At 35.6% G+C, this 13777-nt stretch overlaps 1 protein-coding gene across 1 annotated transcript in view; it reads left to right on the top strand.

Annotated features, from left to right (window-relative positions):
* The window catches only part of DNAI4 (dynein axonemal intermediate chain 4), an 81914-nt gene that overhangs the window by 14288 nt on the left and 53849 nt on the right, over positions 1 to 13777 (top strand). Inside the window, 4 exon segments of the mRNA XM_040470567.1 lie at positions 1161 to 1338; positions 7687 to 7871; positions 9714 to 9826; positions 11645 to 11801. Coding sequence (XP_040326501.1) covers positions 1161 to 1338; positions 7687 to 7871; positions 9714 to 9826; positions 11645 to 11801 — 633 coding nt within the window.

Below are 13777 nucleotides of genomic sequence, written 5' to 3'. Positions count from 1 at the left end.
GACAAAGGGCTAGTATCCAAAATCTATAAAGAGCTCACCAAAGTCCAACCCGAAAAGCAAATAACCTAGTGAAGAAATGGGCAGAAAACATGAATAGACACTTCTCTAAAGAAGACATCCGGATGGCCAACAGGCACATGAAAAGATGCTCAACGTCGCTCCTTATCAGGGAAATACAAATCAAAACCACACTGAGATACCACCTCACGCCAGTCAGAGTGGCCAAAATGAACAAATCAGGAGACTATAGATGCTGGCGAGGATGTGGAGAAACGGGAACCCTCTTGCACTGTTAGTGGGAATGCAAATTGGTGCAGCCACTCTGGAAAACAGTGTGGAGGTTCCTCAGAAAATTAAAAATAGACCTACCCTATGACCCAGCAATAGCACTGCTAGGAATTTACCCAAGGGATACAGGAGTACTGATGCATAGGGGCACTTGTACCCCAATGTTCATAGCAGCACTCTCAACAATAGCCAAATTGTGGAAAGAGCCTAAATGTCCATCAACTGATGAATGGATAAAGAAATTGTGGTTTATATACACAATGGAGTACTACATGGCAATGAGAAAAAATGAAATATGGCCCTTTGTAGCAACGTGGATGGAACTGGAGAGTGTGATGCTAAGTGCAATAAGCCATACAGAGAAAGACAGATACCATATGGTTTCACTCTTATGTGGATCCTGAGAAACTTAACAGAAACCCATGGAGGAGGTGAAGGAAAAAAAAAAAAAAAGAGGTTAGAGTGGGAGAGAGCCAAAGCATAAGAGACTTTTGAGAACTGAGAGCAAACTGAGGGTTGATGGGGGGTGGGGGGGAGGAGAGGGTGGGTGATGGGTATTGAGGAGGGCACCTTTTGGGATGAGCACTGGGTGTTGTATGGAAACCAATTTGACAATAAATTTCATATATAAATAAATAAAATGATATTTATAACAACCTCTTAAGGATTATGAGAAAAAAAAAAGTGATACAATGCATGTAAACATTCTAGAACTATGCTTATACATATTGAACTCTCAAGTAGCTATTATTCTTTCTTGTACCTATGTTCAGATTGTTTCCATGTTTCTAAATGAAAGTCTGATTTTTATTGTTGGTTAATTTTCCTTCAATCATGAATCCTTCGTGTTATGTTATCTTTTCTTGATATAGGAGCACTGGCCCACAGCCAAAGAAGTCTATTAGCTTTATCAGCACAGTAAAAGGGACCCAAACAAAAGGATATAGTGGTGCAAACCAAAGCAGAATGGCTCTGTCAAAAACCTTGACAATTGCACCTGAGATAAAAGCAGAAAAAATGAGTATTTCTACCCCAAGGACAGTCATACAGGTAATATTCTTTAGAATTCTGAGTTTATTTGAAAATGGCATCATAAAAAACTTGACTGAAATGTTAAAAGTAGAAAATATCCTGCTTTGAAGTAATGAACTCACTTCTAATATTGATACATTGATTTTGTTAGAGTCTTTGCCACATGACATATCTTACAGTGTAACATTGGCTGTTGGCTTCTATAATTCATTACTGGTAATAGAAACATTAGGGTGGAGTGAGGAAAGTCTACTCATGACCTTAAGAACTAGTTGATTATGGTGTTAATAATAGCTAACCTAGCTATAATATAGGTAGTAAAGCTAACATCCATTCTTCTTGGTAATGTACTCTAGCAAATATAAATTATCACAAATTGGTTATCTCATTAGAAAATGTTTAATTAAAAGTGCCTGGGTGGCTTAGTTGGTTAAGCCTAGGACTTCAGCTCAGGTCATGATCTCATGGTTCATAAGTTTGAGCCCCATGTCAGGCTCTGTGCTGACAGCTCAGGGCCTGGAGCCTCCTTTGGATCCTGGATCCTGCCTCTCTCTCTGCCCCTTCCCTGCTCATGCCCTCGCTCTCTCTCTCTCTCTCTCTCTCTCTCTGTTTCTCGCCCTCAAAAATGAATAAATGTTAAAAAAAAATAAGAAAACATTTAACTAAGAATTGAATTTTTAAAACTTTTTGTTTTAATTTTTTTTCAACGTTTTTTATTTATTTTTGTGACAGAGAGAGACAGAACATGAACGGGGGAGGGGCAGAGAGAGAGGGAGACACAGAATTGGAAACAGGCTCCAGGCTCCGAGCCATCAGCCCAGAGCCTGACGCGGGGCTCGAACTCACGTACCGCGAGATCGTGACCTGGTTGAAGTCGGATGCTTAACCCACTGCGCCACCCAGGCGCCCCGAATTTTTAAAACTTTTAATCAAAGTATAATATATATACAGAAAAGTATGTAATATATAAATCTGAATGGGCTAGACAATGACTTTTTTAGATATGACCGAAAAAACACAGTCCATTAAAGATAAAATTGGTAAATTGGACTCTATCAAAATTAAAGCTTCTGATCTTTGAAAGAATGCTAAAAGGATGGAAAAAGAAACCATACAGTGGGAAATAATATTTATAAAGCAAACATCTGATAAAGTACTTATAACCAAAATATATAAATAATTCTCAAAACAATATTAAGACAACTTCATATTTAAAATGAACAAAACATTTGAGCAAATACTTCAACAAAGTACATATACAGATAGCAAATGAGCACATCAAATGACAATCTGCATTAGTCATTAGGAAATGCAGATTGAAACTATGAGATACTGTTGTACACCTATTAGAATAGCTAAAATTAAAAGACTGATCATACCGAATGTGGGCAAGTATGTGGAGGAACAATTCTCATACACTGCTAGTAGGAATGAAAAATGAAAAACCATTTAGCACTTTATTCAATGCTAAATATATACCTACTATATCATCCAGCCATTCCACATCTAGGTATCTACTCAAGAGAAAAGAAAGTATCAGTTTATATAAAAACTATACACAAATGTTTATAGCAGCTTTGCTTATAATAGCCACACAATGGAAATAAGCTTATATAATTTTAACAAATGGGTACTATATTATCTCAGGCTGTCATAACAAAGTATTATAGACTGGATGGCTTATAAACAAAGAAATTTATGTCTCACAGTTCTGGGGCTGGAAGCCCAAGATTAGAACGCCAGCATGGTTGGGTTCTAGTGAGGACCTTCTTCCAGGTTGCAGACTGCTAAATTTTCAAGTTATCCTCAGTATATTCTCAGTGTATTACATGGTGGAAAGTGATTTAGCTAGTTCTGGCCTCTTTTCAGAAGGGTACTAATCCCATTCATGAGGTCTCAACCTTCATGACCTAATTACCTTTCAGAGGTTCTACCTTCCAATACCATCACATTGGGATTAGGAGACCGATATGAATTTGGGGTACAAACATTAAGTCCATAACAATGATATATTATTATATATACATTATATGTATTATGTGTATATTATACATACATATATACAATACATACGTATTATATAATATTACGATACGTAAAAGCCCATCTCAGGGGCTCAGATCATGACCAGGGCTGAAATCAAGTCAGTTACTTAACCAACTGAGCCACACAGGTGCCCCAAAATAAATAAATAAACATTTTGTTTAAAAAGTACTTAGAACTAATAAATTCAGCAAGTTGTAGGATGGAAAATTAACACACAAAAATTAGTCGTGTGTCTATACACTAGCAATGAATAATCCAAAAAAATTAAGAAAAAAGATTTCCATTTACAGCATATCAAAAATAATAAAAATACTTAGGAATAAACTTAACTAAGAAAGTGAAAAATGTACACTGATAACTACAAAAATTGCTGAAATAAATGAAAGGAGATGATAAATGGGAAAACATCCCTTGTTTATACATTGGAATATTTCTTAAGATGTCAATACCACCCAAAACAAGATACAGATTCAATGCAATCCCTCTCAAATCCTCAATGATATTTTTTTGTGGAAATAAAAAATCTATTTTAAAACTCGTATGGAATATTAAGAGACCCCGAATTGCCAAAACAATCTTAAAACAGAACCACAAAGTTGGAGGTCTCACACCTCCTGATTTCAAAACTTACTATGAAACTGTAGTAATCAATGTAGCATAGTACTAGCATAAAGACAGACACATAAACCAATAGAAAACAACAGAGGACCCTACAAATATGTTCAAATGACTTTCAGCAAGGATGCCAATTCTGTGCAATGGGGAAAGGACAGTCTTTTCAACAAAGATGTTAGGAAAATTAGATATCTACATGCAAAGAATGATGTAGGACTCTTATATACAAAAATAACTCAAAACGTATCAAGCTCTTATAGCTACAACACTAAAATTCTTAGAAGAAAGCATAGGGAAAAACTTTTTGACACTGGTTTGGCAATTATTTCTTAGATAGAATACCAAAAGCATATACAGCAAAAGAAAAAAATGGATATAATGAACTACATCAAACATTAGAAACCTTTGCATCATAGGACACAACACAATGAAAAGCAACCTATGGGATGAGGAAAATATATTTGAAAATCTGATAAGGGGTTAATATTCAGAATATACAAAGGACTCCTACAACTCAACAACAAACAAATAAGTGGCCCAATTAAAAAATAGACAAAGTACTTGATACTTTTCAAAAGAAGATCTACAAATAGCCAACAGCACTTGAAAAAATGCTCAACATCACTAATCATTAGGAAACTGCAGATCAAAACCACAATAAGGTATCACCCAAGGCTCATTACAATGGCTAAAAAAAAAAAAAAAAAGGAAAAGAACAAATGTTGGTGAATATACTGAGAATTTGGAAACTTTGTGCACTGTTGACAGAAATGTGTAATGGTGTAGTTGCTATGGAAAACAGTGTTATGATTTCTCAAAAAATTAAAAATAGACCTATCAGGCGCACCTGGTAGCTCAGTAGGTTGAGCATCTGACTCTTGATTTTAGCTTAGGTCATGATCCCAAGGTTGTGGGATTGAGCCCATATCAGGCTCTGTGCTGAGTTTGGAGTCTGCTTGAGATGTTCTCTCTCCTCCTTCTAGTTCCTCCCTCCCTCTCAAAAAATTAGAAAATAAAAATACCAATAAATAAAAAATATATGTATAGAATTACCATATGATCCAGTAATTCCACTTCTTGGTCTATATCCAAACGAATTGAAAGTAGAAGCTTGAACAGATACTTGTACACCTATATTCATAGCAGCATTATTCACAATAGCTAAAAGGTGGAAGCAACCCAAGTTTCCATCAGCAGATGATGAATAAACAAAATTTGATACACACACAAACACACACACACACACACACACACACACACACACTGGAAAATTTTTAGCTTCAAAAAGAAATGAAATTCCAACACATGCTAGGGTATAGATGATCCTTGAATATATTATGTTAATTGAAATAAGCCAGTAACAAAGGGGAAGATTCTGTGTGATTCCTCTTATATGAGATACCTAGAGTAGTCAAATTCAGAGGCAGAAAGAATAAGGCTACTGGGAGGAGCATTTTCAATATCAAACATTGACCTCAGAGAATAGTCCCTGAAAGCAGCCACAATTTGATTGGATTAGAGAATTTGTGCCCCAGGGCATTGAAAACAATAGAACAGTCAGCTGGCAGTTAGTGAAGTTTAACAGCTCAGTGTGGACGGGGTGAGAGTAGTAGAAAGGCGGCTCCTGGGTGGCTCAGTCTGTTGGGAATTTGACTCTTGATTTTGGCTCAGGTTATGACCCCAGGGTCATGGAATTGAGCCCTGTGTCATGCTCTGTGCTGAACATGGAGCCTTCTTGATATTCTCTCTCTCTCTCTCTCTCTCTCTCTCTCTCTCAACCCCCCTCCCTCCTCCCTTCCCCCTTTGTCCCTCTCCCCTTCCTCTAAAAATAAAAAATAAATCTTTAAAAAAAGAAGTATAGTAGAGAGCCCTAATAGTACCTTTGTCACTCCAGGATGGTTTGGGGCATACCCAAAGCTATTTGTCCCTGAGAAGCACAATTAACATTGTGTGGGAGTAAGTGTTGGGGTTGGGGGGGGTGCATACTAGTCCTTCAGCTGCATTAGCAAAGTACCACAAACTATATGACTTAAAACAATAGAAATTCATTGTCTCATAGTTCTGGAGGACAGAAATCTGAAATCAACATGTTAGCATGAACATGCACTCTCTGAATACGATAAGAACGGATGTTTCCCTTCTAGCTCTGGTAGTCATAGAAATTTCTTGGTTTGTAGATCTATCACTCCAATCCTCTGTCTTCATATTGTGGTCTCCCCGTGTGTTTTCATAATGTCTTACCTCTATGTACATCTGTGTCAAAATTTTCCCTTTTTATAAAGACATCAGTTATACTGGATTAGGGCTTACCCTAATGATCTCATCTTAACTTGCTTAAGTCTGCAAAAACCCTATTTTCACAATCTGAAGTACTGGGGATTAAGACTTCAACATGTCACAGTTGACACAGTTCAACCTATTATGGGGAAATAAATCGCACTAAAATAATCCAGGTAATCACTAAACAAATGAACAAGTAAATAGCAATAACAAGTTTTAGAAAGGAAGGAGATATCAGTACCTAGAGAAAAATATGACCCATATTTAAGAAAAAAATACAGGCAATCGAAACTGTGGGAAGAACCAGATGTCAGATTTAACAAAAAGAGATTTAAAAGAAATCACTATAAATGTCTTCATAGAACCAAAGAAACCATGAATAAAGAAGTAAAAGAAGGTCTGATGACCATCACATCCAATAGAAAATATCAATAAAGAGGCTCAACCTCACTGATCAACAGGGAAATACAAATAAAAACTACAATGAGATATCACCTCACACCTGTCAGAATGGCTAAAATCAACAACAAAAGAAACAACTCTTTTTGGCAAGGATGTGGAGAAAGGGCATATATTTTTGTATGAAGCAACAAAGACCCTGAATAGCTAAAGCAGTCTTAGAAAAAAGCTGGAGACATCACCCTCTCTGATTTCAAAGTATATTACACAGCTATAGTAATTAAAACAGTATGGTATTTGCACATGAACACATAGATCAAAAACAGATACATAGATCAATGGAACTGAATAGAGAGCCCAGAAATGAACCCACACATATATGACTAATTAATTTACAATCAAAGAGCAAAGTATACATTGGGGAAAAAAACAGTATCTTCAATAAGTAGAGTTAGGAAAACTGGAAAGCCAGAATGAATCTGGACCATTATTTATACCATACACAAAAATTAACTCAAAATGGATTAAAAACTTGAATGTAAGACCTGTATTTCTGTATGTGTTAAATTTCATAATTGAAAAGATTAAGAATTAGGCAAAAACAAACAGAAATATGTAAAAATTGGGAAATGTTTATTAATAAAATATTGAATGAATAATAGTGATTTTTTAAATTTATAGATTAAAATTAAATATACAAAAGTATTAACAATCTGCATGAATTCTCTCTACATTTCTGAATTTCCCTGATATTAACTAATATACATTGCTTATATATAACATATATTACTCATATATATTCATGTAAAAACATGAATAAGACTGTTTTGAAAAGTAGGCCTAGTTAAGAAACCTTTTAAGCATAAAAACTTTTATTCAATTTTTCATGTTTATTTCAACCTAGAAACATTATACTTATTTTTTTCCTACCACTTTTTTTGTTTTCTAGGGCCTATTTATTCAAAACCCTCCACCATTTTTTTTTTTTTTTTTTACTTTTTCATTTTAAATAATGATTTTCCACAGGTAATTGATGCACATGGAGTTGATGTCACTCCCCGACCTCTTTACCATCCAGATCCACATACAGGTACAGCAAAGCCAAATAAACTACTGACATCACGAGAAGGATCATTTGCAGCAGAATTTATATCTTCGTATAGCCTTTATCAGAATACATTAAATCCTAGTATGTTAGGGCACTTTACAAGGTAGAGTATACAATTCTATTGTTCTTTTTTATATCACATGTGCTGTCTTTTCATTTAAGTTGTATGTATGTAACTTAGATGTCAGTTGTCTTCGGTCTCCCACCTGCACTCTATGTTAGTGTGCCATCTATGTTCCCCTCATGTTTTACTTAGGTGTAGAGGTTTGCATGTCTTAAGAGTTCTCCAATAATCGGGGCGCCTGGGTGACTCAGTTGGTTAAGCGTCCGACTTCATGATCTCATGATCTCATGGTTTCTGAGTGCGAGCACCGCCTCAGGCTCTGTGCTGACGGCTCAGAGCCTGGAGCCTGCTTCAGATCCTGTGTCTCCTTCTCTCTCTGCCCACTACCCCCCACCCCCACTTGTGCTCTGTCTCTCAAAAATAAATAAATGTAAAAAAAAATTAAAGAATAAGAATAAAAAAGAGTTCTCCAACACTCACACCAAACATTTCTGAGAAAATATATGGGTTTTATACAAGTTTTCTTGAGGAACCAAAAGATGAAGCTAATCACATACCTACAGACGTATTTCTTCTGTTTCTTTTATGCTACAACTTATGGGAAGAAGCAGCTCTGCTCCCCCCAATATCCCATGTAAATCCATGTTCTCCTAGGGTTTGATTTATCTTTTGTTTCATAATTTTTTTATAAATGAAATGTTATGCATGTGTTATGTAGACACTTTATGTAAGCGAAATGAAATTTTATTAATGTTTATGGTAGAGAAGTTCAGAATGTTTGCAATAATTAAACAGTATGTCCTAAAATAATCTAAAGATTATGGGGAAATATTTGAGTGTGTAATTTTCCATTTGACCAATTAAAAGTTCCAGAAGTTAACTAAGCACATTTTAGGAGAAAATATGCTGCTCTAGAGTCTGACTCAAAATTTGCATGCAGTAGCCATAGGAGTGCTCTGTAAAACAAAGAATATTCCAGTAAACTGTATCTACCCTTTAAAAAAAAATTTACTTACCTATTTTTGAGAGAGAGAGAGCACAAGTAGGGGAAGAGAAGAGCAGAGAGAGAGAGAGAGAGGCAAACACAGAATACAAAGTAGGTTCCAGGCTCCAAGCTGTTAACACAGAGCCAAACTCAGGGCTCAAACTTATGAACTGTGAGATTGATGACCTGAGCCGAAGTCGGATGCTTAACCGACTGTGCCACCCAGGTGCCCCCACTGTACCTACCTTTTTGAGGACAAGTTGTACCTATAAGTAGAAAGGGGAGAAAAGTATATAATATCATGAAATTATGTTGTTTACATGTTTAAAGAAATTATTTTTGTATTCTTCAATGTATTGATTTCCCAACCAGTACGTAGATTTTCTCTTAATTAAATCTTGAGAGGGCCTTTATAAAATTGAATAAATCACATTTAAGATGGGATTTGAGTGAAGAGCAGAAAATTGGTGAAAAATGAAAGGAAGAATGTTCTAGGCTGAGACTCTAAAGTAAGAGAGTGCCAAAAGATTGAGGAACTTAAAAAGGGGGTAGGATGGGGGAAATGTGATAAATGAAGATGGAGACACTGGATAGGTAAGCTGTATTTTAGCTTTTTATTCTAAATATATTGGGAATCCATCACAGGACTTTGGACATAGGTTTGACATGTTTTATCCCTAAATTATATTTATAATGACTTTTTTTTAATAACGACTTTTTACTTAAGGAATATTACAAATCAGTTTGATGTTTAAAGAAGTAGTTTACTTTTATCAATTTTTCTTATATGATTATAGGATATTTGATTTCTCAATATGATAATGTTTTTGTTCATGTATTCAATTACCCATAAGAACATCTAAATAAATGAATAATTTTGTTTTTCATTATTAAAGGTCAGTTTTAGGAAGCAGCATAGTTTCTAAGTCAAGTGTATCTACTACTGAATCAATAGCAGAAGACCTAGAAGAACCATCCTATAAACGAGAAAAATTGACTAGTTTTACAGGTAATGAAAATGTGATCATTTATTTCAGTATCAGTCCCTTATTTCTTTAGCAAATATTATTTGTCAGATACTTGAGATAAAAGAACTCTGGTAATGATTTCTAAATGCTGGCCAGAGGGGTAGCTACGTGAGAATTACCAGAGTACTATCAATGTTACCAAGGTGAGAATCTTGTACCACCAGCCTCAGGAATCACAGATCCTGTTTGAGAAGTGCTTTGCTTCTAGGGCACCTGGGTGGCTCAGTCAGTTAAGCCTCTGACTTTGGCTCAGGTCATGATCTCATAGTTGAAGAGTTTGAGTTGAAGAGTTGAAGAGCCTGGAGCCTGCTTCAGATTCTGTGTGTCCCTCTCTCTCTGCCCCTCCCTGCTTGCACTCTATCTCTCTCTCTCTCTGAAATAAACATTAAAAAAATTTTTTTAGGAGTGCTCTGCTTCTAACTCAGGAGATAAGTCATTCTGTTACACTGTGATCAGTGCCATAATAGGACATATGCAGAGTGTGATGGGAGCACTTTGAATGGAAAGATTAACACCTTTGAGGTGGGAAAAAAGAAAAGAATTAACAGAGAACATTATTGACTTTTGAGTTTTTAAAGATGATTAATAATTTATCAGGAGAACAAATAGGGGTGGCTTCTTCCAAGCAGAACATAAAACATGAGGTAAAGGATTATGAAAGTAAAGGTAAAAAAAATGAGGAAATAATGGATGATCAAAAGTGCTGGGTGAAGTGGGTACCTACTTGAGGAACGCTTGCCTTGGAGTGCAGTAAGAATGTGTCTTCTGCTAAGATGATAATGAAGGATTAATGAAAATATTCATAAGGTTGGAAAAGTGCTTCATAGACTCTTTGGTGTTAAGATATGTAACGGGGGCGCCTGGGTGGCACAGTCGGTTAAGCGTCCGACTTCAGCCAGGTCACGATCTTGCGGTCCGTGAGTTCGAGCCCCGCGTCGGGCTCTGGGCTGATGGCTCAGAGCCTGGAGCCTGTTTCCGATTCTGTGTCTCCCTCTCTCTCTGCCCCTCCCCCGTTCATGCTCTGTCTCTCTCTGTCCCAAAAATAAATAAACGTTAAAAAAAAAAAAAAAAGATATGTAACAGGAATACTTCTGACAACAAGTAATGCCCAACTACCATTGGCTTAAATAATCATTTATTTTTCTCACATTAAAAGAACTTAAAAGGTAGATAGCTTTTGGATCGGATCCTGTGGCTTAACTGTGAGACTCTAGATTGGCGACTCTGCTGTTCTCTTTCCTTAAGCCTTTTCTTCTTCCTTCTTGCTTCATGGTCTCAAAATATCTGCCCCAGCTCTGGATATTATATGCACATTAAAAGCAGAAAGGAGAAAGGCAATAGCTCCAGCCATATCACTTTTATTTATCAGGAAAGTAAAAGTTTCCCCAGGAAAGTCTTCTTTCCTATGTATTTCTACTGTTATCTCATTGCCCAGAACTCTGTCACATGGTGACCCCTAGCTTCAAAAGAGGCTAGGAAACTAAACACTTGATTTTCTTAATGGAAAGAGGCAAGGGAAGGGGGAAAGCCTTACCAATGAAAACTTGGCAATCAGCAGTGTCTGCTGCAGGAGGGAAGATCATCCTCTCAGAGATAGACAAGGAGCATTGGATTATTATTGTAATCTTCCCCAGACTCAGAGGGATTGAATCCCTCTGAAGGGATTGAATACATCTCACAATATGGTCTGTTCTTTGACCACATAAAAGCCACCTGCAATATATGACCCATCATATTTTGGTAAAATGATAATTAAAATAGCAATTAGTAAATGATTTTTATAAAATCGTGTATTTTAGATTTACGAGTTGTGAGGGCAACACCTGGAAAAATTGTAACAAAAGAAGACCTAGAAAAGACTATAGAGATAATACTCACAGAGACGGAAACACTGAGATTTTTTAACCTACCGACAGTCATGGTTTCTGTAGAATCTGAAGAAGCTATGAAAGTAAGGTATGTATGGCTCAATTGTCTATATTGCTTCTGTAATTTAAATGCTAAGTCAGAGGTTCCTATCCTTGTTTCTGTTTGGGGGCATTCCTGGATAAATACTGGTGGCATATGTGCTTGCTGAAGTTCTATATAAAGTTATATATGTGCCTTATGAAATGATATGAAAAGTGTTTGTGGGGTTTTTTTGAAAACTATTTATGTTGTATGTACTTTTTTCTAGAGAAAGAACCCATAGGTTTACCATACTCTTTAAGAAATGGGTACACTACTAAGTCAAATAATAAAAGAAATAAAGGAAGCTTCCAAGTCTCAATAAAGGTTTTAATGATATTTTTTTTCTTTTATGCATATGTAAGTTATTTCCAGTTTAAAAGAAAGGGGTGCCTGGGTGGCTCAGTAGGTTAAGCGATTGACTCTTGATTTTGGCTCAGGTCATGATCTCATAGTTTGTGGGATCAAGCCCAGCATGGGGCTCTGTGCTGACAGTGTGGAGCCTGCTGGGGATTCTGTCTCCCTCTCTCTCTGCCCCTTCCCCAGTCATGCTCTCCCTCTCTCTCTCCCTCAAAATAAATAAATAAAACATTTTATAAAAATAAAAATAAAAAAATAAAAAGAAAGGCCTGACATTTTTATATTCAAAACTTAAGTAAAAATATGTTATTGGAAAATAACTGAATTTACTATATTAGAGCAGATTTTCCATTGCTCCTTATTAATGAATTCAAATAGATCATTAGTTTTTGCCTCATTTATTTTGCCTCATTAAGGATTGTTATGCCTTTTTGGGAGAATTTGGGAGAATTGATCCCTCTATCATTATGTAATGCCCCTCTATAATGCCCCTCTGATAATTTGCCTTGCTCTGAAGTCTGCTCTGTCTGAAATTAATTTAGCTACTGTAAACAGATTTTTGGGGTGCCTGGGTGGTTCTGTCAGTTGGGTGTCCGACTTTTGATTTCAGCTTGTGTTGTTGATCCCAGGTGCTGGGCCTGGAGCCTGCTTGAGATTCTCTCTCTCCTTATTCCTCTGCCCCTCTCCTGTGCTCACGCTCTCTCTTTCAAAAATAAAAAAATATATATACATTATTAATATAGTTATTCAGATTATTTAGATTCAAATATAATTTGAATATGATTCAAAGTACTAAAAATCTATCATTAAAATATTTTTAGGATATTATTCTTACCCAAATATAAAATATCCTAGAATTATTTGGACTATAAAATATAGTACAAGTAGATCCTGAATAACACACTTTGAAATTCTTAAGACATAAGGGAAAGCTCTTAACACCAGAAAAAGGAAAGGAGCAAATAACAAATGGATAGATAAGTGATCTGAAATCAGAGATGGAGAGATGCTAGAAGCAAATGTTAAAATTAACACATGGATCTAGAGTCCAGCAGGCCTTGGACCTCCACAAATTAAGAGAACTAAAAGAGACATTTTTGTATTAAGCAAAATCCTTAAAAGGATTTTAGTTATCTCAAGTGATCCCAGGTTTCAAAGCTAATATCATAAGCAAACATGAATTTTCTCTGGAGGAAAGCATATCCCCTTTAGACTCAAGATTCCCTCAGATTGAGTTTGGTAAAAAATACACCAAACCAATAAAAAAGTACTATGAATGAGAATTAAAAGAAATAACAGACCAGAGATCTACACCCTGAGGACTATGGATAATGAGATATTAGGACTCTATTATGAGATATAGAATATAAAATATATGTGAAATATTTAAATAAAAGATAGTGTTAACACCTCACTAACATCAAGAAACTATCAAAATGATGACTCATATTTGCAAAAACATCTAAAAAGAACTTTAAAATAAAGTATATTTATATAATTGTTGAAGTAAAACAGAAAACATTGAATTTAAACAAGACATAATCAAACAGATTTAATAAATTGAAACATAGATCTGGATAAATTCTACAAAATAAACCTTGGAAAGAAAAATGTGATATAAAGTA

This window comes from Herpailurus yagouaroundi, unplaced genomic scaffold, assembly GCF_014898765.1.
Source record: "Herpailurus yagouaroundi ecotype Mexico unplaced genomic scaffold, PumYag 77, whole genome shotgun sequence".
In the NCBI taxonomy this organism is placed as follows: Eukaryota; Metazoa; Chordata; class Mammalia; order Carnivora; family Felidae; genus Herpailurus; species Herpailurus yagouaroundi.
The sequence above is the reverse complement of the archived record's forward strand: the minus strand, read 5'-3'. Positions and strand labels throughout refer to the sequence as shown.